The sequence below is a fragment of the Malaclemys terrapin genome, chromosome 1, assembly GCF_027887155.1.
Source record: "Malaclemys terrapin pileata isolate rMalTer1 chromosome 1, rMalTer1.hap1, whole genome shotgun sequence".
In the NCBI taxonomy this organism is placed as follows: domain Eukaryota; kingdom Metazoa; phylum Chordata; order Testudines; family Emydidae; genus Malaclemys; species Malaclemys terrapin.
In genome coordinates, this window is record NC_071505.1 from 128,622,891 (window position 1) to 128,650,476 (window position 27,586).

The 27,586-nt window shown below is 45.2% G+C and overlaps 1 protein-coding gene across 1 annotated transcript in view; it reads right to left on the minus strand.

The window, feature by feature from the left end:
* Window positions 1–344: 344 nt before the first annotated feature.
* LOC128831200 (potassium voltage-gated channel subfamily KQT member 1-like) overlaps window positions 345–27,586 on the minus strand; it is a 740,744-nt gene continuing 713,502 nt past the window's right edge. Inside the window, exon 17 of the mRNA XM_054017484.1 lies at window positions 345–1,698. Coding sequence (XP_053873459.1) covers window positions 1,543–1,698 — 156 coding nt within the window. The 3' untranslated portion in view covers window positions 345–1,542. The remainder of the gene's footprint in view (window positions 1,699–27,586) is intronic.

A 27,586-nucleotide genomic window follows, 5' to 3' on the forward strand; every position in this document is an offset into this window, starting at 1 on the left:
GTTGACCAGCATGTTGCCAGTTTGCATATGATACCTTACATGACACCGTTTAGATACAGATGATGACAAAAGTGAGTTGGGGTACACTGAGTCGGTCAGGCCAGCTGATACTCACTGCTACATACTGGGGAGCCCTGGGCCCTCTGGATGTTCCTACGGTCACAGCCAGGATTAGATCTCAGGAGTTCTTAGCTCCTACTGCCATTCCTAGTTCAGTAGGCTATCCTACCCCTCACTGCAAGCTGAGACAGGGTTCAAAGATCTTGGTTTGGTTTTGGCTTCTTCTGAATTAGGTTGACTGTACTTACCACAAAACATCAGGGCAAATATAAAAAAGGCCGTAGTAAATAGCAATATACCTTTTTATTTACGGTTATTATTTACATATTCAGCAATATTATTGCTTGGCTGATGTGCAAGAGAAGATACATTTTCTTACACGGGTAATTGTACACATCATTAGCATTTCACAGAAACAATACTTCAGCCAGCATCTGTACTCAATTTACAATCAAATTACATGAAAACGCAGCATTGTTATATACAGCACTTTATTTAAATAAAGACTAGCTTTCATCTACAGTGTATGTGCATTTGTTTTTTCAAAACATTGTCATTCAAAATCACGCTGGCAGCACTGCGGCTGTACAGGGTTAGTTCAGTCATTCAAACTGGGCTTTGCATGTTTTTATGCATCTCGTTATTATACAGGTTTCATATATTAAAAATAAGGCAACTGGAGTAAATAATCGTCACTGAATGAAAGTAAAACAGTGAGAACATTCTGGATAACAGTCATCAGTGCAGCTGATAGCTATTAAAATGTTCTTGTGCTTTTACCCGAAGCAGATTTTATCTCTCATTTCTGTCTGTTCCAACGTGCATCTCGTCTCATTGGCAAACGCTTTGCTTTAATTAGCTGAGGTCTTGCTTCAGTCTTTCGCATGTCAACCAGCCTCTGTATACTTTCATATTTTTAATCAGTAGCCTGTTGTCTTTACTTTGTCATTCACACTAGCAGATAAATCTGCCCCTTTCATGATCCTCGCTGCTTGGTTGAAGTCTTTACTTCAAAACATGCTGTTTAATTTTCCTGTTCACTGATTTCCATTTGTTTCATGTTCAAATGATGGCCCCCTCCCCTGCTTGAGCATGCTGCATGCATTAAACTAGTGTGAACAGAAGAGTGAATGCCAAAAAGGCAATCCTCTTTCGTTTCACCTATGAATGAGAGTTGTTCTACCCTGTTATGGGATTCTCACTTTAACAGTGTGCTCTCTGTGTGTGTATGGGTACAGTCCGCCTATACTACGGCACTATCAGCATCCCACAAGCTGACATGGATTCTCCCATAATTGCTAAGATATTGGGTGCAAAAGTTTGTGGGTTTGTACACATGGGGGCTTTTTTTAATTTAACAGACTGCTGCAGAATATTTAACTTCAACCAATGACGAATGCAGAAGTTCCAGACATCAATAATAAAAGTACTGTAACTATACTTGAAAGAAGGAGAAGGTGACCGCGTGGTATCCTGCTGCTTTTACATTTTCCGGTTCATAGGCGGGGAATCCAAGGATGACCGAAAACGTCTACCAGTTGGGGTGGCTGGGGTTGATGTCTGCGCTTGCGGCTGAGTGCCAAATTGAGTTTGGAGACTGCTCAGGATGTCATCGAGCTTTTGGTCCATCTGCGTGACCTGTTAGGAAATCACAAAGCGGATGGTCTATCAGATGGTCACACACCCTCTGCCTGTTCACTCTTATGCTTACCTACATGTATTTTAAAAAGAGAATGGTGGTGGTGCTGCAAAGGGGCAGCCTGATAATATTGGAAATAGAAATATTTTGTACAGCACTGGCATCTTCACAAATCCATGTAAACCAAATACAAAAAACAAGAGGCTTCTACAACTCCCCAAACCACTGTGTTGTGCACAGTTCTGTGCTTAGACTAATGCGAAGATCAAACCTTACATCGGAGTGGCCAACCTGAGCCTGAGAAGGAGCCAGAATTTACCAATGTACATTGCCAAAGAGCCACAGTAATACGTCAGCAGCCCCCCAGCAGCACTTCCTGCCCACTGGCAGCCCCGCCGATCAGCGCCTCCTCCTCCCTGCCCGCACCTCCCGATCAGCTGTTTTGTAGCATGCAGGAGGCTCTGGGGAGGCGAGGGGGAGAAGCGAGGGCACTGCAGGCTCAGGGGAGGAGACAGGAAGGGGTGGAGTGGGGACAGGGCCTGCGGCAGAGCCAGGGGTTGAGCAGTGAGCACCCCCTGGCACACTGGAAAGTTGGCGCCTGTAGCTTCAGCCCCGGAGTCGGTGCCTATACAAGGAGCCGCATATTAACTTCTGAAGAGCCGCATGTGGCTCCCGAGCTACAGGCTGGCCACCTCTGCCTTACGCTATAATAAAGTCACTGGGAAACCACAGAAATAGCAGATTAGTGGTCCTAGAAAGTAGGCCCAGCAAAGGCTAGTTGAGTCATCCCCTCTGGCCCTCTGCATTTTGCAGCATTCCCAGAAGTGCCTTATTATTATTCTATCTTAGATCATCTGTAGGGAGGGTGCCTCCTTTGAAGATCTGCTTTGACAATCTATTTCACTGCTCAAATTATCTTAATTCCTCCCTCTCCCCCCGGGTCTATTTTACACTTCTGCCTTCCTCAGATATTGGCCATTAGTCCATATTTTACTATCTTGGGACATTGAATGATCCCCTTCCTACATTTATGATGGACAACTCTGTGATATGTATTATGATTGGCGATTTAGCTAGTACTATGTGCATTTATGTATATCATTCGAAGGCTGGCCTATAAAGAATATTGGAGCTCTAGTTTGCTGGTAAATTATAGATCTATGGTATAAAGACTAACTTTCTATTAGAAGCTTGATTTTGATCGCTCTTTTCACTTCATTAAATCACTGGTTTTCCAGACTAATTTTCTCATGCATGTTCTCTTCTCTAGACAGAGAAGAACTTTTTACTTTTTCTGTTGAAGGCTGGGTTCTGTCCAACAAGGTGCCTTGGAGATGCAAGTTTGAAAAAACAAGAGGGTTATTTTGCTTTTGGAAAAGTCTTCTCGTGTGTATGAAATGTCATTTCAAACATGATTTGGGCCAAGATTTTCAAAAATGAGTTGTGGTTTTGGGTGCCCAACTAAAGGCTCCTTGAAGGGCCCCGGTTTTCAGAGGGTGGACGCGCACTTTCTGAAAATCATGCCCCTTCAAGGTGTGTCAAGCTGGACAGTAACGAAAATGGAGGCACCCCAAAATCACTAATCATGTTGAAAAATCTTGGCCTCAGCCCAGAAACTCCACATTGGTATTATTCAGTCATTGCTGAGGGATTGGTCCACACTACAAAATGTTGCCACCTTCAGCATCTTGTGAGCGAATCATGATTAAACCCGCAGCATTCCATCACAATTATCTGACACGATGCTGAACATGAATTGTTCTGTGCTCCTGTGACTGGAAAGTCCTGGTCAGTATCATGTGAGCTGCCTCAATTGTTCGCAACAGGGCTCGAATGCAGTACAGCTTGGTAGTGCAAGCGAGCCCAAGGAGAACTAGTATTTTAAGGAATGTTGGATGGTTCATTTTGGAGTTATGTAATGTGAAACTCTGAACCTTTGAAAACTCTGATCCATCCCCACTGGGTCTAATGATGGTTGAACCTTTAAAGTGATATAGGATCTACACAAAGCTTTCATTTAAAAAAATATTTCTAGCCTTTTTTGTTTTTTTAAAAAGATAGCTTAGGAAATTTACAATAGCTGCCAGGATTGAACATCTATCAAGTTGAGATTTCTTTAAAAAACAATAGTAGCACATTATTCACTCTCCTACCCCCACCTGCTCTCATTATACTCACCCACTGGCCACCAGAATGCCTACGTAAGTTACATCACCGTGACTGCCGGTATCTTTACATATAGACAGCCTGCCACTTGGTGGGAAAGGCAGTGGTGGAGATATGCCCCCCCAACAGAGAGACAGACACACCTACAGTCTCCCCACTGAAACCCCTGCCCTTTAATTCAGTGATTCTCTCAACAGTGCAACCAGGAGAAACTGGCCATGCTCCTGCCAGACCCTAAGCAGTGGTGCTTCCTGTCAGCCCTGGAGGAGATAGAATGGGACTAAATCTCTCTTTTAGCAGCAGAAGCTGCATTCCTTCCTTCACCATGCTAAACCTCTGCAGGGGCAATTAGGTAGGAGCAGAATTTCATTTCCACACATCTCCCTGCTTGAAGGCGAGAACAGGGTGGTATCTCCCACTACAACAGCATCATTTCTACCACAGAAAGGTTCAAAAGGGGAAAAACAAAAATCACAAGTCTCCAGGACAATTTGTTATTAATTTATTTCCTGTATATGGTACAGAAACAGCACTTTTCTGCTATCCAGAAAAACCTTATTACTTAATCAACACTCTGTATACCAACCAGAGACCCACTGTATCTAAGATCTCCATTCCGCCACACATCCCTATATGTATCTGAAGGCAGCACCCTTCAAAAACAGGTCCGATGTGTGCCTATACCCCAGCCACTCTGCATAAATTATGAGTGAAGTAAGAGTACCATCATTAGCAAAAGACACTGAGGCATATGGGTAGAATGCATTACCTCTTCTTGTGTAATCAAATGTTGCAAAAGCTTCTAAAGTTCCTGTAATACTTATAATAGACCCATCTCCCCATAAAGTGGGTTGGCTTGAGAGTAGAAGGTCAGAGTTAAGGTGACTGTGGAACCTTAACTCCACATGGTTAACTTTCAAACTTTTATTTTTCAGCAGCTATTATGTTCTAGTAATGCTAGCTTAAAATAACTGATTTACAACCTTAGTGAAGTTAACTCCAACAGTTGCCATAGACCTTTTATAGCTGGCTATATAACATTGTCACAACAACCAGGGACGCGGGTATGGCATGAACCTTTTGCTTTGGATTCTAAACTGCTAAAGACGGTCTGGGGTTGGAATTGGTTTGAGTGGAGGTGAGTTTTCAGAGGGTAGAGGGTTTAGAAACCTTACTAATGATCTTAGAGGTTACTCAGGGACGTAACCCTTAGTCCTGAGTCTGTTATGAAAAAAAGTGGGGGAGGGGTGGTATTTGGTGGTAGTGTCTCTAGTTTTTATTACAATCTCTAAAAGAAAATCCACCCAATTCCCTTGTTGGTGGCTGACAGGTCTTTATTGGAAGCCAATAAAACCTTGACTCATTTTATCTCAGATTTTTATCTGGCAATTATAGAGTACTTTGAATACAATGGGGTGGATTTTCCCTGTGTCTGAGCACCGCTTGGGGCAGGAAGGGGAGTGGAATGTCACGTTGCTTGTTACAGCTCCCTGATTCTCTGGGCTAGCCTGTGCTGGTCCTGGCCTAGGGTGAGTTAGAGCAGCCTCAGTGTTGCTCTAACTTATACTAGCAGCATGTGGTCCTTAAAGGACCAAACACTAACTGAAGATTGTCATGAGAGAGTTCCATCCTCCTCCTGGCCCAGCATGCCCCCTATACCATCTGCGGCACTCTGACCGTTTACTTGTCTTGTAACTCAAAAGTCAGCCGGAAAGAGGTTGATGCTGTTACAGCAGCTCTCTCTCGAATTTGGTCAATGGTAGAAACAGTCCTGTTCTCATTTCATAACCCTTTGGAGCAATACATCAATGAAGTGACACGGGGGTGAATATGGTCCATGCTGTCGGAAGCTCTGAAAACTTCTCATGGTTGGGGTAAAAGAATCCTGCCTTTCCTCTCCTCTGTGCCCTCTTTTTCCTCCTCTTCTTTCTGGCCTTCTCCACTCCCATCTTCATCACAGCTGTTTACTGAGTGGTGGGACTGTGGGTCAGAGGTGAGCGGATGACAGGGACTGACAATTGAGTTAAGTCACTTATTGAACAGCTCATTGTTGAGGTATTATGATGTCATAGTGGTGGGTGTGTATGGATACATCTACATTGTAGCCAAGGGATAAAAATAGCAGCGTGTGTAGATGTACCAGTGCTAGCTGTACTCTGGCTTGCTCCTAAAAATAGAAGAGAGGATGGTGTGGGCTTCACACGTCTCAAACTGGGGGCCGTGACCCCTCAGGGAGTCACAAGGTTATTACATGGGGGGTTGTGAGCTGTCAGCCTCCACCCCCAAGCCCCACTTTGCCTCCCGTATTTATAATAGTGTTAAATATATATAAAAAAAGTGTTTTTAATTTATAAGGGGGGGGGGTCACTCTCAGAGGTTTGCTGTGTGAAAGGGGTCACCAATAAAAAAAGTTGAGAACCACTGTTCTGCACGAACTATAAACCACAACCCCAGCTGCAGTGTAGATGTAGCCCATGTGTATAGAGTTCCATACACAGAGAAACATTTATGGAGACCAAAAATCCGCATGTTCTGGTAAGCATGTATTCGGCTGGAAATCTGGAAAATACTAGAGTTGAAAGGGTTAAGCAGCCTGGAATTAATTTACAAACCACAGCCTTGATTTTCTTGCTCCCCAGTTCTTGAAAAGCCTGTTTGGCTGACGCCAGTAGTGACTCAACAGAATCTTTCTTAAGCAGAAATAATGTACAGAGCAGAAATTAAACCAGAGTTACTGCACATGAAGAAGATGGGGGTATAAGAGCTTTAAGCAGGGAAGTACGACTGGATGGATAAAAGACATTTTAAGGCCTTATGTAGTGAGATTTTGTCAATTTTGCTCTAAACCATATGCTTGGATCTTAAATACATTATGCCAACATGTTTTATAATAATTCAAAAATACCGTGCTTCTCAATGTACAGTACCAGTTCAGTGAAAGTATGTAACTGATAATAGTTTTGTTACAGGATTTATGTATTTTCTCCAGCAGAAAGAAGCACCAAAGTTTTTGTTTAAAAAAAAAAAATAATAATCCACCACATAAAAAGAATTGCATGTCACTTTACCAACAGAGAGAACATTTTGCACTTCCATAGTGTCTTCTATACAAGGGCCTGAAAAAGCTTCCCAGTCATTAATAAATTGAGACTCACAACATTCCTATGCATGTTAGATACACACTGTATTTTAATGCCCATTTTACAGATGGGAACTCAGGCTCAGAGAGATTAAGTGACTTGGCCAAACTCAGAGAGGAAATATGTGGCAGAGCTCTCCTGATTCTCAATCCTGTGCTTTAAGCAAAAATCCTCCAGACCCCTGCTTTATGACCCCAGTTCAGCTACATACATAAGCATGTGCCAACTAAGCATGGGCATAATCCCACTGAAGTCAATGGAACCACTCATTTAAAGAGAGATGCGTGCTTCGATACTTTGCTGGATCGGGGGCCAGAAACTTGTTAAAATTGATACAAAATGTTAAGCTAGCCAACCTTGCTTAATAGGCTCAACTCAGGGCCTGTTTGAGGTATGTGGGGTTACTCTGAGGAGTCAAGGCTACCACATGAGTTAAACTTTCAGAATCAGGCCCTAATTTTCCCCAAGACACTCAGGCATAATGTAGCTAACCCTGCTAAATCTCCTAACAACTGCCACTTTCCCTCAGCCTGGCTGCAAACAGGACAAGTTGTCAGTTTGGAATAACATATCCAGGCAAATGCAAGGGCAAAGGGTTAAATTTTGGAACACATTTCTCAGCTGAGTAAAGTGAGAAGCCAGCAGGCCTTACCACAGAATTTTCAGAGACGTGATATGCTCCTCGTAGGCTCCTTGGAGACAGGTGAGTTTGGCAGCTGTCCACTGGCAAATGGCAACAAAACTTCTGCTCCTCCACATTACAAAAGAGCTCCAGAGACAATCTACAAACTTTAATGCTTTTAAATACCCTCAACTGCCCTTTAGAAAGGAGACTGGAAATGCAGTTTGAAATATGAAGTTGCTGTTATTGGGGCTTTAGGGTGAGTTGTTGAGATTTATATTTGTGTTAGCATTCCTTCTGAGGAGGAATTATGATTCTATAATGGCATGTGATAGGGTTAAAAAAAAAGTCTTGGAACCAGCTCCTGTGAGTCATAGCAGGGAGCAAAGGGGAATCGGGTCATGTTAGCCACTGGGCCTCAGCAAGTCAGAGTTCTTAACCTTGAACACAGTATTTGCATTCTGTATCTGACTGTTTGTCATCTGTGGTTGCTTATAAGTCTGCCTTTGTGAAAACCAGGGCCTTTGGCCCCTTTTTAAATACTTCATTTTAGCCCAGTGAGTTCACACTGATTATCTGTAAAGGATTTCTGCAGTGTGAAAACGGGGACCCTAAGAATGGCAGCAATGTGGAAGACTGAATTGTGCTGTCAAATTTACCACAGGCTGGATAGATTCCTAATCATTATAAGTGAGCTTAATTTTTTCTCCATCTGTCTGCCTCTCCTCACACACACACAGAGCAAACTATACAATAAACAAAAAGGGAAAAAAGCGAATTGAAGTAGCCACATAATCTTCAAAAAGTTCACTCAATTTAAAACAAAAATGTTCCCCTTCATGGGTGTGTCTGCCTTTTAAATATTATTTCTGGAGGCTTGGAAGGCAGAAATCAAATATGTGAACAACTCACTGACTTGCACTGCTTCCAGATGAGGAGTATAAGGGGAAGATACGCTGCTGGAACACTAAATTGTGAACCCACAAACATGCTTATGTTCTAGTAAGTGGATGTTGGCTTGGATTAAATTTTTTAAAAAAGTTTTCACCTTCTGAAAGTTCCTTTTTCCTTGGGCACATAGCAATCCAGACTTCCACAATCCCAGCAAAGCTGATCAAAATAGCTGAGCTGAACAGCAGAGTCTTTATGAAAATCTCCAGAATGTTAGTGCCATAGTGCAGAACACAACACTGGGATGGGGGATAGAAGACGGGCTTTTCAAAGACCTTATTCCAAAACTTCACAATGTGCTTGGTTTATAGCTCAACTGCATTGTCTTTGATCTCCTGTTTGCCTAATAATTAGAAATGGGCAAACTAGTAGTTGCACCGATGGATTTGATAACTCTAACCCTCTTTTCTTTGCTTGTGAATTACCAGACTCATTTTTACCTATTTATCTGCTATCAATAGAAGACTTTATGCAAACATCTATCAGTCTAGTGGTGCTGCTGAAACTCTTCATTTTAACTATGGCCTTGTCTACACTGGCAAGTTTCTGGGCAGTAAAGTGGCTTTCTGCGCTGTAACTCCCGAGGTGTACACACTGCCAAGCCACTTAGTGCGCAGAAACTGTACAGTTCAGCACTGTAAAAAAAAAAAAAAAAAACACCCCGACGAGAGTTGTACAGCTTTCTGCGCTGGGGGTACAGCACCGTGGTGCCAGTGTAGACATGCTGGTTGATGCACCGCAATTGCCTCTGGGAGGTGTCCCACAATGCCTGTTCTCGCCTCTCTGGTCATCGGTTTGAACTCTACTGCCCTGCCCTCAGGTGACTAACCATGAGCCCCACCTCTTAAATTCCTTGGGAATTTTGAAAGTCCCCTTCCTGTTTGCTCAGTGATGCGTGCAGTGGTCTCAGCACATCTTTTCAGGTGTCCATGCCTGCTCCACACACCAGGCGATCCCCCGCTTGGAGCAATGCCAAGCTGCTGGACCTCATCAGCATTTGGGGACAGGAGGCTGTCCAGTGCCAGCTACACTCTAGCCGTAGGAATTATGATACCTACGGACAGATTTCATAATGCATGACAGAAAGGGGCCATGACCGGGACACACTGCAGTGCACGATCAAAGTGAAGGAGCTGCAGAACGCCTACCACAAGGCGCGGGAGGCAAACCGCTGCTCCGGTGCTGCGCCCACGAGCTGCCAGTTCTACAAACAGTAGAACGCGATACTTGGTGGTGACCTCACCTCCACTGCGAAGGCCACTGTGGATACTTCGGTGGTTCGCACGCCAGTCGAAAGTGGACCTAGGCAGGAGGAGGAGATCTTGGACAAGGAGGGGGAGGGGGAGGAGGACCCAGAGGCAGAGGACGACTCGGAGGCCAGAGATGCATGCAGCCAGGAGCCCTTCTCTACCCTGGAGGAGGCTAGCCAGTCATAGCTGTCAGATCTTGGAGAAGCGCAAACAGGAGAGGAGGCCCCTGGTAAGCAGATTTGATTTGGGGAATTGCTGAAGTGAGTTGTTGGGGGCAGGAGGGTGGCAGAAAGCAGGCTTGTGTCTGTATGATGTGCGTACCACCACATGCCTAGTCTGAGCAGTGGAACAGGGTGTTGATTGACTCCCTCACTTCACGGGAACCTGCCTCAGAGATCTCCTGGAAACTCTCGTGGAGATACTGGGCAATCCACTGCCACAGGTTCTTTGGCAGAGCTGCTTTGTTTCTTGCCCCATTAAGGGTAACTTTCCCATGCCACTCTGCCATCACTTGGGGGGGGGGGAGGGGACACCATTGCTGCACACAGGAGAGCCGCATAAGGGTCAGAGTGGAAGACGCAGTCTTGGAGAAGACCCTCCCTTGATTCCCTGCTTACCCTCAGCAGTGAGATATCTTCCATAATATCTTCCACAGCCTGTGGAAAACATGGAGACAGTAATGATTATAAGCCCCCCTACAGTGATAGCTCTCCCTAAGAGCCACTTGCCCAGTGTACAGTCCAGTCCTGGAACACTGATTTCCCCTGCCCATGTGGTTACTCACCATTTTGGGGGTCTTGCGGCTTGTGTGCTTGCCTGGGGTCAGCCAGTTAGTGACAGGTGTGTGAGTACTGGCTGTATTTTACATCACTGAATCAGTGGTCTGCGTGTTGCAAACAATACTGCTTCTGTAAAATGTTGCATTTTGGCTTCACAGATATGACCTTGGGAGCCCAGCCTCCTTCTTTATTATCGCTGGCTGAACGGCTGCGCAGAATTAGAAAGTGGCCGCGGAAAACTAAGGAGGACTTTCTGCGTGATGTTATGATGCACTCTGCCGCTAAGAAACAGAAATTGAAGGAGTGGCGGGATAGCAAGAAGAGGGACCGAAAGGAGAACGGGGTGTGCCAGAATGAAGCCACCAAGCGGCTCTTAAACATTATGCAGTGCCAAGCGGACACGCTCCGGTGCTACTAGCACTACAAACCGAGCAGTTCTGTGCCCTGCAGCTGCTGTCGCAAAACTCTTTCCCCGCAGACACCGCCAACACACTCTTAACCTCCTGGCTCCAGTCTGTACCCGCAGCATTCTACTCCTGCCCCGTCACAGTCCAGCCCTGCGGACTCCCAGTACCCACTGCACTCAACACCCGTCCTTCTGCAGTTTAGCCCTGCTGAAGAACAGTACCCACAGGACAAGGTTGCAAATGATATCTGGACATACACAAATCTTTAATCGTCCCGGGCCCCCACCTCCTCCTGGGACCCTCCCTTCCCCCATCCCCAACGGTGCTGATATGTTTTTTTGTTTGTCTCTCTCCTCCAGTTGTTGTTTTTTAATAAAAGAATTGTTTTGGTTTGAAAGCAATCTTTATTCCATTAATTGAAAGCAAACAGAGCCCTGGAAAGCAACAGACAATTTTCTTAAACCTTCACAGTGCATCATCTGCACCAATCACAATCACCTCCTAGCATTACAAGCACTGCACTCCCGAGCATAGCAACAAATATTAGTGGCTTTCAGATTCAAATTGCTGCCTCAAGGTATCCCTGATCCTTATGGCTTCGCGCCGCACCCGTCTAATAGCCCAGGTCTCTGGCTGTTCAAATTCAGCCACCAGGCACTGAGCCTCAGCAGTCCAGCCCTGAGTGAAGCTTTCACCCTTCCCTTCACAAATATTATGGAGTGTACAGCATGCGGCTACAAACATAAGAATATTGTCATCGGCCAGGTCCAGCCTCCCATATAGGCAGTGCCAGTGGGCCTTTAAACAGCCAAAAGCACACTCAACAGTCATTCTGCACTTGCTTAGCCGGTTGTTGAACCGCTCCTTGCTGCTGTCAAGGTTCCCCGTGTATGGCTTCATAAGCCATGGCATTAAGGGATAGGTGGGGTCTCCCAGGATCACAGCGGGCATTTTGACTTCCCCATGGTGATTTTCTGGTCTGGGAAGAAAGTCCCTGCTTGCAGCTTCCTGAACAGGCCAGTGTTCTGAAAGATGTCAGCGTCATGCACCTTTCTGGACCAGCCTGTGTTAATGTCTGTGAAACACCCACAGTGATCCACAAGAGCCTGGAGAACCACAGAGAAATACCCCTTCCGATTATCGTACTCGGTGGCTAGGTGGTCCGGTGCCAGAATTAGAATACGCGTGCCATCTATTGCCCCTCTACAGTTAGGGAAGCCCATTTGTGCAAAGCCATCCACAATGTCACGCAAGTTGCCCAGACTCATGGTCTTTTGGAGTAGGATGCGATTAATGGCCCTGCACACTTCCATCAACATGAGTCCAATGGTCAACTTTCCCACTCCGAACTGGTTAGCGAACTATCGGTAGCAGTCTGGAGTAGCCAGCTTCCACAGTGCAATCACCACGTGCTTCTCCAATGACAGGGCAGCTCTCATTCTTGTGTCCTTGTGCCGCAGGGCTGGAGCGAGCTCATCACACAGTTACATGAATGTGGCTTTCCTTGTCCGAAAGTTCTGCAGCCACTGCTCGTCATCCCAGACATGCATGACGATGTGATCCCACCACTCAGTGCTTGTTTCCCGAGCCCAAAAGCGGCGTTCCACTGTGGTGAGCACCACTATGAATGCCATAAGCAATCTTGTGGCATAGCTACTATGCGTGGTGAGATCAATGTTGAACTCCTCTTGCCTCTGTAGTTTAAGGAATAACTCCATTGCCACTTGTGACGTGTTAGTGAGAGCGAGCAACATATTGGTCAACAGTGCGGGATCCATTCCTGCAGATCAAAGAGGCAGGGTGTGCAGTACACAAAACATTGAAAGATGACGCCAAATGTGGACGGAAGCACAGGGGTTGCTGGAATGCGAAGCAATGCATCACGGGGCCCTGGGACAGGACCCAGGATGCCCCGTGACCCCGTCCATCTTCCCAGAACTCTTAGCGGCAGAAGAGGAAGAGATGCTCTGTGGGATAGCTGCCCACAGTGCACTGCTCTGAATACCGCCGCAAGTGCCGATAGTGTGAACACACTATTGCGCAGGCAGCTGAGTGTGAACACACAAAAGTGGTTTCCCTTCAGTGCTCTCTGAGTGGCGCTGTAACTGCCTGCGATGTAACTCTGCCAGTGTAGACATACCCTGTGTCTCAATAGTCACCACTCATTATTTGTGGACGACAACTTGTCTATTTGAGAAAATGTGTATCCATTTTAACTAAATTAGGCACTGGGAGGGAAGGAAAGGTGTTGATCGGTGGGGCCACCGGCGGATGGGAAGCATTGGGGGAGGGCGAGGAGCTGGCTGCCAGTGGGTGCTAAGCACCCACTAATTTTTTTCCATGGGTGCTCGAGCCCTGGAGCACTCACAGAGTTGGAGCCTATGCTACTCATCCCTTGCAGAAGATGAGGTGCCAGATTGGGTAATTGAGGTATCTAGCGAAATACCCATATTGATGCCACCTTCATAGAGATTTCACTAGTGAATATTTTGATAGATCTGCAAAACAGGGAACTACAACTCCCATCAGATCCCTGCCCACTGTGCATACCCTTCTTCCTGGGATTATGTTTCCCATCAGCCCACTCCCTATTGCACTTCCCCTGGCCATTTAAGAGGAAAGCTACTGCCCGGAAAGTGGCAGGACTCTGTTTAGGGGTGGGAGCTGCATGGCAGCAGGCAGTTGCGGAGAAGCCCCAGGACCTGTATGTCGAGTTGCATGTGGAACAGGTTGTGGGTGCCAGACATCACAGCTGGGAGCCAGTGACTGGGCAGGGAACCAGGACAAAGCAGCCCCAAAGAGAGACACTAACTGAGCCTGGCCTGGAAATGCACAGATGTTTATTAGCTTGAATAGAGACTGGATTGGAGAGGGCACTGAGCCTGAAGAGCCCTGAAACTCTTGATTGGACTGCTCCAGAGACCCAAACAGGAGCCGCTATTGCTCACTTTGAACTGGAACTGTTTAAGCCTCTGTTCCTAGGGCTTTGCAACCTTTCCTCTTTCCTGCCAGCCCTAGTAAAAACCTTCCCTTGGCATTGTGTCTGAGTGGTTATCGGGACCCACTAGGGCTACAAGGCTTAGCTGCCGAAGCACCTACAGTACTGCCCTCTGAGCTGCGGTACACCAGGCATGCGACTGGCACCCTAGAGGTTTGGGGTGCAGAGTAACCCCAATAATTACACGACTAAACAGATAATCAGTGGCCAACTCTGCAAGCCATTGTGCATCGGCACAATTCCTCATCCCATTCCCTTAAGAGTAAAATATGGAGGATCAGTTCCTGCTCTCAGTGAAGACAATGGGAGTTTTACCACTGATTTCAATGATCAGGTTCTAAAAAAGGAAAAAAGAAAAACAGAGCTAATTTCAGTGAAATCTGTTGTTCTGACAGATACGGCCCTTGGAAACATTAAAAATAAATATATAATCCATCTGAATATCTTGTTTGACTTAGTCCCCCTACCTCTTACCAGATATCTCTTGTTTATTTTCATTTCATTAAACTTATCTATATAATTCCTCCATTTTCCAATCCTCCCTTCCTTTATCCCAAACATACCCACCCATTCTTAGGTCAGGTGTTATGGCCTTTAGTGGCCTAGAATATATTAACCTTTATTTTAAGTATAGTTTCATTTGTTTTGGTTTCCATCTCCCTTTCCTGTTTAAATGAAAACACAAATGTCTATTCCTCTGCAGTTTGTTCCTGGGGTGTTTCCTGTTGCTATTCTTTCAGTGAGCTCTATAGTCTTAAATTCCCTACACCACAGTCACAATGGTTAACCTTCATGCTAAGAAGACTGCTTATAATTGCGACTTCTGCTGTAATACACTGTCCACACTTCATCACCGGGCTGCTCTCAAGACTCACAGCTGTCTGCTTATTTCTAAGTTAGGCTTGGTCGACACACAGATTTTGTATCAGCACAACTATATTGACAAGTTTCAGAGTAACAGCCGTGTTAGTCTGTATCCGCAAAAAGAAGAACAGGAGTACTTGTGGCACCTTAGAGACTAACAAATTTATTAGAGCATAAGCTTTCGTGGACTACAGCCCACTTCTTCGGATGCATATCTTATGCATCCGAAGAAGTGGGCTGTAGTCCACGAAAGCTTATGCTCTAATAAATTTGTTAGTCTCTAAGGTGCCACAAGTACTCCTGTTCTTCTTTTTACAACTATATTGGTTGAGGGTGTGATTTTTTTTTTTTTTAACCAGAACAGTTCTAGTGGGATGATCCCTAGTGTGGATTCAGTTGTACCCATGTAAAAGTGCCTTATACCAGTAGAACTTATTCCCCTTCCCATATGGGAACAGCTATAGTGGCACCTTTCTAACTGTGTCCACGCTAGAGGGGTTCTGTGCAGCTTTAACTATACTGGAAAAATTTAAAGTAATACAACTTTTTGTGTGTAGACAGGGCATTATAGAGGATCCCTTGAAACTGCGTTTTTCCCCTCATCCCCACCCCTCCAACAGGTACGTTGGCAATTGTTTAACTATTTCTCTAGTGATGGAAATATGGGTTGGGTTTTTTTGCTGTAAGGTTTTTCATTCTTTTCCCTTTCAGGGCCTGCTCAGATTCTCCTTGTAATCTTGCCGTCTGTATTTGCGACATCACAGTGCAACCGCACCCTGCATGATGCACTGCCATTTCTTAGCTAGTTACACGGTGGTGGCTACAAGTTCTGCTGCAAAACCAGGGTGAAAAAAAATGAAAGCTGGCCCAGACTAAAGGGCACATATGCAGTTTTTATGAGTCACACCTTTATTTCACAACATATGCTTCATTATAAGCTGCCAATTTTTTTTCAGCCCCAAACAACATTAGACAGAGAGATGCACTGGAAAAAATACTAAGCACTTTTAATTGTGCCAAGGAAGAACTGACTAAGGAGGTTAGACAGACTCTCCAGTTAGCTGGATGCGATGGTCTTGTTATTTGTTCGCAGCACAATCCTTGGTGTAAGTAGCATGGTATCACACCCTCCATTATCTGAATTTTTTTGCTTTTACTTCCTCTTCTTAAAGCTGTGTTAAATCTCTACTACCATAAATTATATCTATCCATTTATTGGTCTGGCTAGGCGTTTCTAGTGGTTGTGAGAATAATGTTATTTATGGCACTCTCACTGCTTTCATTAATTTTTGCATAGTGCTTATGTAGCATGGGAAAAAAATGCCTTACAAACATGACAGGTGGACAGATAGGCAGCACCTATTGCATCACTCATGGTCAATAATTCTTTCATTATCCAGGATCTTATTGCCAGCAAGTTGCTTGACCTGTCCTACATGACTGGGACGGTAGGACTGGGGTTAGCTCAGCTCATCCCTGCCGGATACTCAGTTTGCCACAGATCTTGCATCAGGGAGGATAATTCTAGAGAGGGAGAAGCCCCTCTATATCCTTCTCAACTCAAATGCAGCAAAAGCTCTCCCAACGTTAAGTCATTTGAATGTCTCTGGTGAAACTGAGTCCAGTGACAAGACTAACTTGCCCTTTCAAGTAAACCATAAACCTCTAGGCACCAAAGGTTTCCTAGAGCAGTTGTTAGATGATGTGTCTAATAGGGCAATGACATTTTCAGGACTCGTTATTATTCGTCTTGCAACTCATATCTAAGAATAAGCTCGACCATTCATTCACACACAGACAAACAGAAAAAACCCCACTGCAAATGATCAGTCTATTTTTCCTATAGGGAGAGTCTGTTATTTATAACACCACTAAGGCAATGCTCAGACATTATAGTTGGGGGAGGGGCTAGATTAACAGAGATGTAAGTACTACAGAGGAGAGATGGTCCAGTGATTGGGGGCTAGTTTTGGATTCTGTAAAGCCAGGTTCTATTCCCAACGGTGGTATAAACTTTCCCTCTAACATTCTACAAGCCACTTAGGCTCAGATCCACACAGGTATTTAGGCTTCCAACTTCCACTGAAATACCTTTGGGGTCTGGGCCTTAGTCTCTCTGTGCTTCAGTTCTTCAGCTGGAAAATGGGAATAAGAGTATTTCCCTACTTTGCAGGGCTGTTGCCAGGATAAATACATTAAAGACTGTAAGGTGCTCCGATACTCTAGTAATGGGGGGGGCATAGAAATTCTTAAGATAGCAGTCAACTGAAATTCATTAGACTAATCAATCAATTTTAGTGGCTAATTATGAATTATTATTTTTATGAGGAAAACTATGGAGAGGAGTGCTGCATTTTGTCTTTCCCCTCTTTCTACTTGTATCAATTTTTGTCTTGCTTTCCTTTAGTTCCACAGCTACTTTTCACCCAAACACTGATCGTACTTTTGCTCAGAGGTGCTGGAACAATTTTTATAGCAGGGGTGCTGAGAGCCATTGGACAAAACTGTAATCTCTGTATACAATGGAAACCACTTCAAGCCAGGGGGTGCGGCAGCACCCCCCATACCCCTAGTTCCAGCACTTATGCTTATGCTCTGGGACAGCTGGGAAGTGGTACCATTAGCTTTTGAGGAGAAGGATACGTAGAGCTGGATGTTATCCTGTGTAATGTTGGCATTAGAGACCAACAGTTAGGTAGGCAACCTGTACAACTGGCTTCAAATTTGGTTCCAAAACCTGAACAAAAATTGGATCTTTACTGCTTTTGAATGTTATTACAAACTAGAAACTTAGAGAAGGTAATTGAAAGGATTTGTTAGGGCTTGTGAATCAGACGAATCTAGGGTGACTTATTGTTTCACACTGAGTTATATGAACCCTGCAGTTTCTTGTGATTTAGGCAAGACAAAGATCATGTGAAACTGAGCAGGTTTGACTGAGTTAGAGGATAGAAGCAGCGGGTCCACAGAGATTAGAGCCAGCTAAAAGGTTGAGTGAAACCCCTGTATGTAAGGGCACAAAGGTACCCTAAGGATACAAAACACAATGAACCATGCCTCAAGCAGCAAGTAGGAGAACTCCCTGACCAGGAAGTTCTTATGTTTATTAACAAGTGTAGTATGGCTCCAACGGTCAGCAGAAATGGAATTAACCTGTCGTGGGGAAGAAAAAGCAGGATGCTCCATTTTGGGAAGAGTATGGGAGAAGAAGAGAGGACCAGCGACTATTTTGTGACCTAAAGCACCCACAATACTTACACACTTGTATTTCTCTTACTGTTCTTTCTCCCTCTTGATATTGGCACTTCTATGAATGGCACGGCAGTGCTGGAATGCTGGTTGGTGATGGGGTTGTGATAATGCCGGGGAATAGATTAAACCAGGAAGCAAATGAATGCGTGTCTAGTGACTGAAATGGGGCCCGGGAGACAACAAACCTGAGCTCTATTTTCAGATACACTGGGGGGTGTATGTCTACACTGCCACTGGGTGAGCGCATCTCCCAGCCTAGGTAGACAGACACATGCTAACTCTGCTTGAATTAGCACGCTAAAAATAGCAGCGTGGCCATGGCAGAATGGGCAGCGACATGGGCTAGCTGCCCAAGTACAAGTACCCGACACCCTGGATCTGTACTCATGGGGCTAGCCTGTGCTACTGCCCAGGCTGGAGTATCCACACTGCAATTTTAAGTGCCCTAACTCGAACAGACCTAGCATGTGCGTGTCTACCCCAGTGGTGGGGCATGCTCCCAGCTGCTATGTACACATACTCTGGGTGACTTCGGACAAGTCCTTTAACCTGTGGAAGGGCAGGTCCAGGCACAAACTTGCACTGAAATAACTCAATCAGTTGTAATAACCTTTTGTTATTTCAGGCACGCTGTGCATAGATACTTATTTCAGCATAAAATGTCCTATTTCAATGTAACTTAAACAGGTAAAAAGATTGTTAGATGGTGAATAGCTAAACTGATCTAGAGCACTTGTAAATCTAAATGAGAGTATCCATGCACGGACTTGCACTGAAACAAAAGGTGTGAATGAAAATTGATGCAATTATTTCAGTGCAAGCCTCGAGTCTCCCAGCTCACCCATTTGCCAAATGGATATAACAACACTTATCCTAGCCTCAGACAAGTATTACGAGGCCTAATTCAAAATTGCAAGGCAATTTGAGATCCCTGGATAACAGAAGTGCAATATGTTGTTATTAATAAAAATATTTTTCTATTTTTCCCACCACTCAGGTATTTTAATTGCTTGGATTACAAAACACCACTGTTTGCTTATTAAAACAGAAGTAAAATATTATCAGTTACACCACCCTAGGGTAGGGCTGCCTGTAGAGATTTAGACCTGCTTTGCTGCACCTGTTTGTTTTTGCCAAAGCCTCACTTATCACGAAAGTGATTTTTTTCTATTCCAGCAGAAGGCTCATTTATACCAGGTCTGCAGCCAACGTCGTTTAAAGCAAGTTTGGAAAGATCCAAAAGGTACTGGGTGGAATTCCAGTCTGTATGATTTTATCTTGTAAACACCATTATCCTCGGTCGTTACATAACATTAAATATGTCCATATATCAATGCAAAGTAAGGGCTTGATCCTACAAGGCCCTATGCCTTTCAGGTCCAATCGAGCAAAAAACATTTAAGGCCGTGCTTAATTTTAAGCATCTCCGGAGTCCCACTGACATCAAATACATTGCTGGATTGGGGCCAAAGGACTCAGCACTTGCAGCAGTGATCCCTGAAAGGGCCAGCATCCTCACACAGCTGCTTGGTAAATGCTTGAGAGAGACTTACGCCAAAGACTTGATCATTCATTGCTCGGAGGTAAAGAATACATCAAAAAGTAGAAAGTTGGGGTTTAATACGTCACGGAGTGAGCAGGGAGAGGACTGGACATGTATTTTTCCCCCCGTCAAGCTGAAAATTTGCATGTATAGCATATTATATATTTATATGCATGTGTGTGTGTGTGTGCATAAATATTTTATTAAGATGATGTTAAAAAAAAATTGTGAACAGAGTTTGAGCATAGAAGTTTCTGGTTATCAGGGAATAACATACAGATTATCGAGGGTGCAAAGTTTGGCTTAAGATCAGGTGGCATGAGGAATACTTAATCTGCAATATCCCCGATTGGGAGTAAAAGGTTGATGGGTCAAAGTACAGACATTGAGATATGAGAGTATGAAGTTCATAGAGTGATTGTGTTTGGGTGTGGAGTATAATGAGTGGATATGATGATGAGGATGGATTGACCCTCATTTGGTGAGATTTAATGTTTAGGGAGTTTATGGTTCCAGTTCATATGATCCAACGGAGAAAGTCACTTGGTCCCTTTCTCGTAGTGGGAGAACGATGTCACTCTGGCTCTATTACACTCTCTCTCTTGTTCTCTCTCTTTCTCTCAAACTACCTTATGCAAAATGCAAGTTTAAAGTAGGAAATACAGTAAGGTAGATTTTTCCAAATCCAGAATCTAAATTGTGGACATTTTACTTTCCGTTCTGGCTTGGAAATAGACGAGAATTTCCAAAATCATCATGGCTACAACCCCAGGGGAGAGGCTAATAAAGCACCAATTTAAGTACAGAAAGGGAGGAGTCCTGTTTGAACTTTGCTGAGCCAGATGGATTACCTGCAAAAGCTATGAAGATGCTTGTGGCAGAGGCACTGCCCTGTACCTGTAGCTGACAAACAATGGGAAACAGGGTGGAGGATGCAGGGCTGTAATTGCCAGATAGCTTTCTTTCTGGTGAGACACATGTCAAGCCAACAAAAGCCTGGCTGAGCTTTTTGTTGCATACCATTGCACTGTTCAATACAAATGTTTGCTATAGTTACTATCCTTCTTGCAGGTCTTTAGAATTACATATCCTGGTGCTCATGAGGGTGAAGTATAATACAGATCTTGCTTTGAGAGTAGACAATATTTTGTGTCGCTTTCTTTTCTGTTGTTCTTCCATATGATTTTATTGCAGAGAAAATGCACAGCAATAAGAAAAAAGTGCATGTACTAACATGACCGTCAAGGTGCAAAGATATAGGAAGGACCTGCTGAGATTTCACAGTGCTGTCCTTTGGGGAACCCTGCAAGTTTCATTAAAGCCTTGGTTTATCAGCCTTTCTGAGGTTCTGAGGCAGAGCGCAGATCCACAGGGGTCCTCCCTAGACGTTTCTGCAGTAAGGGGAAGATAGGAAAATACTGTAGTTCAGGCCCAGGTGTTTCCCCAATTGAAAATTCATTAATAAAATAATGTGCTTCTAGAGGCTTTTTCACCTAGAATCCCTCAGATTTAACTGCTTACTTAGCCTCCCTGCCGTGACTTTTGAATTGAGACACTATCTTAAAGTAATCTAGAACAGTGCTACTCAAAGCCGGTCCACCACTTGCTCAAGGAAAGCCCCTGGCAGTCCAGGCCGGTTTGTTTACCTGCCACATCTGTGGGTTCGGCCAATCGCGGCTCCCACTGGCCGCGGTTCGCCGCTCCAGGCCAATGGGGGCTGCGGGGAGGGGCGGCCAGCACATCCCTTGGCCCACGCCACTTCCCGCAACCCCCATTGGCCTTGGATGGCGAACTGCGGCTAGTGGGAGCCACGATCGGCCGAACCTGTGGACGCGGCAGGTAAACAAACTGGCCCGGACCGCCAGGGGCTTTCCCTGAACAAGCGGTGGCCCAACTTTGAGAAGCACTGATCTAGAACACACAATGTACGTTCAAAGACGTATTCACAAAAAGTAACACTTGGGCTATTTGTTGTGAAAGAAAATGTCCACCTGTTTACAGTAGGAATCATCTATTATATTAAGCTTTGTATATTGGTGTTTGTCAGAATGAAAAAAATCTTTGTATCTTTTATCTAACAAATACATTTTACAAAAATGATGGGCAAAATTTTTAATGTTCTGTATTTCAAATCCCAGGAGCATCTCATATGCTTGTGTGTCTGCACCAAGTAGTAAATGCATAATGAAAATATTACAAAAATAACAATGCCTATGAATTCATGTCCTGGAAGTTATGATCTATAGTTTAGTTTTAGTCAACACTGTGCTCACTTCCTCCATGCATTCAAACAAGGGATGTCACACAGCCCGATAATCTGTGTGAAAGAGTCCTCTGAGACATTTTCTCACAACAGCAACATTTCAGAGAGGAGGAAAACATTCCTGCTGAGAAGGCGGCTTGGAGTATTTCCATTTTTATGCGATCACATGCGTCGGGCTCATCAGCAAATAGGAATACAGCTCCTGTGTCGTCTAACTTCTGTATATGGAAGCAGGCTCAGGAGGTAGCTCACTGGGTTTACTAGGAAATTCACTTGAAGCATCTGAGATATCATCTCTTCAGTACGCTTCCTAGACATAACCACCAATGATGAAAGGAAGGCCTCCTTTTCAGCTCGAATTCACTGGAACGAATCATTTTTAAGTGCCATCAACAACTACAAAGCAGTGGTCTGAACTGCAGCTGCATTGATATTTTTTCCCCAGCCTTGAGTTTAAGGAAGGCACCAAAAAGTGCCTGCATATAACAAAAGTTGTGCGTCAGCACTTTGGTATTAAAAGAACCAGGGGTCAAATCCCTCCCCCTCACTGCAAATGTGAAGAAGGACCTGACTGCAGCAGAACTACTTCGGCTCTGCTTTGCAGGGGCTGTGGGGATTCCACTCCAAGGTTTGCAGTTCCTGCAGGCTGCACAGCAAAGCCCTGTGAGGCCCTCCATTGCCCCAAGAAGATGATGGGTGTGAGACGGGGCGGGGCCAAGGGCTCTATGCATACACTGACGAGCATATGGTTTTGTAGCTGTAGGGGCTACTGCAGCCCTGAGGATCCATGGAACAGATCCACTGCCACGCTGAGGCATGGAGCAGAGGCTTCTATCTCCTACTGCACATGAGCTATATATAGGGAAGAGCATCACGCAGAGCTGGACTGTCTCCAAGAGACAGATTGTGCTCCCATGCTTAGGCCTTGTCTACACTAAGAAAAAACTCTAGACTCCCCTCTTAGATTTGCCCTGACCAGCTAAAATTACACCTGCCTTGTTTACACTAAGATTTTCATGTATGTTAGTTAATACATGTTATTTAACACATGTTCAAAACATACCTTTTCCCCTAGAGTGGCCATGGTCTTACATGTCTACGCAGTGCGGGAGTGGGGAAGGCACAAGAAGCTTGCCCTCACATGCACAGCCCTTATGACAGCCCAACAGAATGGCAAATAATGTGCTTGGGAAATGCAGGGACTGCCAGCTCCATACTCCCCAGGGAGCATGCAGTGCTCCAAAGGAGACAGGGCAGAGGTACAGTAGCAAGCAAAGAGGTTTTCTGCCTCCTTGAAGCACAATGGTCCCCATTGCTTCCCATGGGATGGGCAGCTCCTCGGCCAGTGCAGTGACATGCAGCCCCTGCCTCAAAGAATTTACATTCTAAATAGACAGGACAGGCACAGGTTGGGGGAAAGGAAGGATTATTATCCCCATTTTACAGATGGAGAAACTGAGGCATTGATTACCGATTTGATCTTTCAAGGTGATGAGCAACCTGGCCCAGATCCAGCAAAGAACTTATGCGTGCGTACACACACACACACACACACACACACACACACACGGGGTTCTGTCTGATTGGTTGATTTAACATTTTAAAAACATCTCTCTAGGAATAAAGGCCAGACTTTCAGAAATCAGATTGGCGGACACAGCTTATTCTGACATAACAAGAGTTCAGTAACAATGGTTACAACAGAATGATCCACAGGCAATTAAGGCAGCCACATGAACACGTGTCCTAAGTGCAGTGCCATATACCAAGGACTACCTCCTGCTGTGCTTATTCAACCCGATAGTCCTTAGCAGGCTTGGGCAAGTGAGGCAATGAATTACTCAAGTGAAGTCAGTGGTACTTCTATGAGTGAAGCAAGCTGGATTTGATCTCAAGTCACTGGAGTAACATTAAGAGTATCCTAATTACTCCCTTCTGACTGAATAATTGGGCACTCTAGATAAATGAAGTGATTTAAATATAATTTTAAAAGGCACACAGCACTGAGTGGACAGCTGAGGAAGATGAAGCCTTCTCGTTAGCCACTTCGTAATGAAACTCCAAGTGTGGCTCAAATTTCATCTGTCCTGCCCCGCTTCCATCAAATTTACAGAGGTTAAAGAATTTATCAGCAAACCTAGGCTGAGTTTTGAGTGAGTCTTGGTATATTTATAATTTCCAGTGGGAGCCATTAAAAAAAACTCAGTGGTTTTGCATGGTTTCAACGCCAAACCAGACAACACTTAGTAGTTTGGGATGAGTTTTGCTTTGAGTTTTTGCATACAAATCCAAAACACAGGGCAGACTCACAGGGGAGGAACCCATGCAAACCAAAACTGCTGAGTTTTGCACAGCTCTAATTGTAATCCCTCCACAGTTGTGTTATGATTTATTATTGTTTGTATTGCGGTAGCAGTCAAGGGCTCCAATCAGCATTGGGGCTTCCCTAGCACATTGAAGACAGGATCCCTGGCCAGAAGAGCTTACAACCTAAACAGACAAGACAGATAAACAATGGAGGAAGGGAATACAACATACAGGCAAAGTTATTAGGGTATTGGTTGGCAAGACAACTGTCATTAGTTTCACAGACACCCCCTCTTGTCTATTTAGATTATTCACTCTTTGGGGCAGGGATCACATTTTCCTAAATGTAGACTGAGGGGAGGCTAGGCATGCAGCCCCGCCCCTACCCTCCCATCCACCGGAACCCCAAGCTGCCCCCACCCCAAGGCTGGAGGATCCACCAGTCAGTCCCAGCGCTGAGTCGCCCACCGGCCCCAGCTGGCTGCTGGCTTCTGGCCAGAGCTGAGCTCCCGCCTGCTTTGCAAAGCATGGGCAGGGACAGGCTTGGCTTAGGGGAGGCTTAGCCTCCCTGGCCTATTATACCCACCGCCCATGGTGAGAGGAAGAGTTCATGGAAGCAAGGAAGGGACAGGGGACACTGAGTGGGGTGGAGAGAAGGGGAGATAGGGAGGGGACAGCCTGGAGTGGCACTCGGAAGGCAGGAGAGCAAGGTGAGCAGTGAAGAGTCACTAAGCCCTGGACTATACTACAAGTTTAGGTTGAATTTAGCAGCGTTACATCAACTTAACTCTGCACTCGTCCACACGACGAAGCCATTTTTTCCGACTTAAAGGGCTCTTAAATCAACATCGCCGGGTCGAATTTGGGGTAGTGTGGACGCAATTCGACAGTATTGGCCTCCGGGAGCTATCCCAGAGTGCTCCATTGTGACCGCTCTGGACAGCACTTTGAACTCCGATGCACTAGCCAGATACATAGGAAAAGCCCCGGGAACTTTTGAATTTCATTTCCTGTTTGGTCAGCGTGGCGAACTCAGCAGCACTCAGCAGCACAAGTGACCATGCAGTCCCCCCAGAATGTGTCTATGTTCCCTCTATCATCTCCGTCCCTGAGATTATTGCTGATTAGAAGGTGGAAAAAACTGCACTCACGATGACATGTTTTCCGAGCTCATGCAGTCCTCCCGCACTGATAGGGCACAGCGTAATGCATGGAGGCATTCAGTGGCAGAGGCCAGGCAAGAATTGCTGTGTTTGCTTAACGGCAAAAGTATCGTGCCTCGCTAGCGATCCTGCCCGAGCCAGGTCGCTGTGTCAGCCTTGGGCGGGGGCATGACCACTTTGTGAGCAGGAAGGCCATAGATATAGACATTGCATTAGGTAGCTTCTGTAGCTACAGAAAACATTCCTGTGGCAAAAAAAGAGAAGCCCCGTAGTGTAGTGGTTATCATGTTCACCTAACACACGAAAGCCCTGTAGTGTAGTGGTGATCATGTTCACCTAACACATGAAATGTCACTGGTTTGAAACCAGGAGGAAACAGGTCACTGTTCCTTTTTCTGAGTCCCCTCCTGCATTTTTAGTCTTAGAACACACTGCGCTGTGAAATTTTACTTTGAATTATATCAATTATAAGTTCAATAATATGGAGGCTCTCTCTCAGTTATAGTCCCGGGTTCCTTAGCCTTTCAGCTGCTCTGATAAATTAACATTTTTGTTAGGGGTGGGGGAAAATTTTCATGAAGCCTTTTATAGGGACTAAATGCTATCTAGGACTCTGAAATAATCTTAACGTGGCCCATAGAGTGCAATCCTTCGTTCTGGATTTGTCATTCCACAAGTTGAACTTCTCCTTACTACTGTCCAGGCTTCAGGAGCCATGGGAGCAAGGGGCAGGCTGGAGTAGGTGCGACCGCACGGTAAAGCCAGCTGGGAGAGCAGCCTGAGGCAGAAGCCTCCAGCTTGCATGATATTCCAGGCAGGACGAATCTCCATGAGATGAAACTTAAAGAAGAGAATGACCTGGAGTCACTCCCATTCGGTGCTCTAAGAGGAGGACAGCCATGTCTGTCCAGGCACCCCCGATCGACCTCACCGAGGTCTGCCAGCTGAGCGGGGTTGAGTGGGACCCTGGCTGGCAGAAGCCAGCGGACGGAGCCCCAGACCGGCAGCGGGCCGACCCGCTCAGCCCACTGTCTGCCTGGGGTTCCGATCATCCAGACAGGCAGTGGGCTGAGCGGGTCCGGTGGACAGGACCCCGGAAAAAAGGCATGAAATGATTGTCTGCCGTTGCTTTCGGGGGGGGGGGGGGGGGGGGGGGGCTGACAACATGTACCCAGAACCACCCGCAACAAAGTTTTTGCCCCATCAGGCATTGGGAGCTCAACCCAGAATTCCAATGGGCAGTGGAGACTGCGGGAACTGTGGGATAGCTACCCACAGTGCCACGCTCCGAAAGTTGACGCTAGCCTCAGTACTGTGGACGCACTCCGCCGAGTTAATGGTCTTAATGGTCTTAAGTGGGGACACACACAATTGACTGTATAAAATTGACTTCTATAAATTCGACCTAATTTCGTAGTGTAGACATACCCTAAGACAGCAAAGCAGGAGGAGGTTGGAGCAAAGTCCAGAGATCAAACTGAACCTCTACCTGCTCGCCCCCTCCCACAATCTCTACATCATCATCTTCTAGGAAAAGACTTTCTTGTGATACATCCAATACTTCCTGGCTTGAGTCAAGTCAGAAATCCAGTAGCATGAGAGAGGCTGATCTTGGACAAGTGACTTAACCTCCCCGTGCTACAGCTTCCCTTTACGTTGAGTAGGGATAAAAATACATGGCTTAATTAATGAAAGATGGAAAGTGCTTTGAGATACTCATGTGAAAGAGGAGTCCAAAGGCCTGTGATTAGTAGCCTCCTCTTATATTATTTCCACTGCCAAGTTGAGGCCTGAAGTCAGGAACTGTAGAGGTGCACGTAGTTACAAAAAGGTAGGCCATGATATTTAAAAAAAAATCCAATCCTAAAGTCAGGCTTCTAAATTCAGATTTAGGCACTTAAATCAGAGCCTGATTTAAAATCAGACCATTTATTTCAATGTCTAAATATGGATTTAGGAGTGTAGCTGTGAGCTCCTATTTTGAAGAATGTGGCCACTAGTTAACTGAAACATTTCAAATCTCAAAAGAGGTCTGCAGTCTTTGTTTTATCATGTCCTGTATATAGTGCCACTGTGATTTGGGTGAAAGTTTGGGTCAGTTATTTTATCCAAGATCACCCTTCTGCAGCTGTTAAACTAAATAATCCTCCTGGGTATTACTCACAATGTGAAGATACGTATC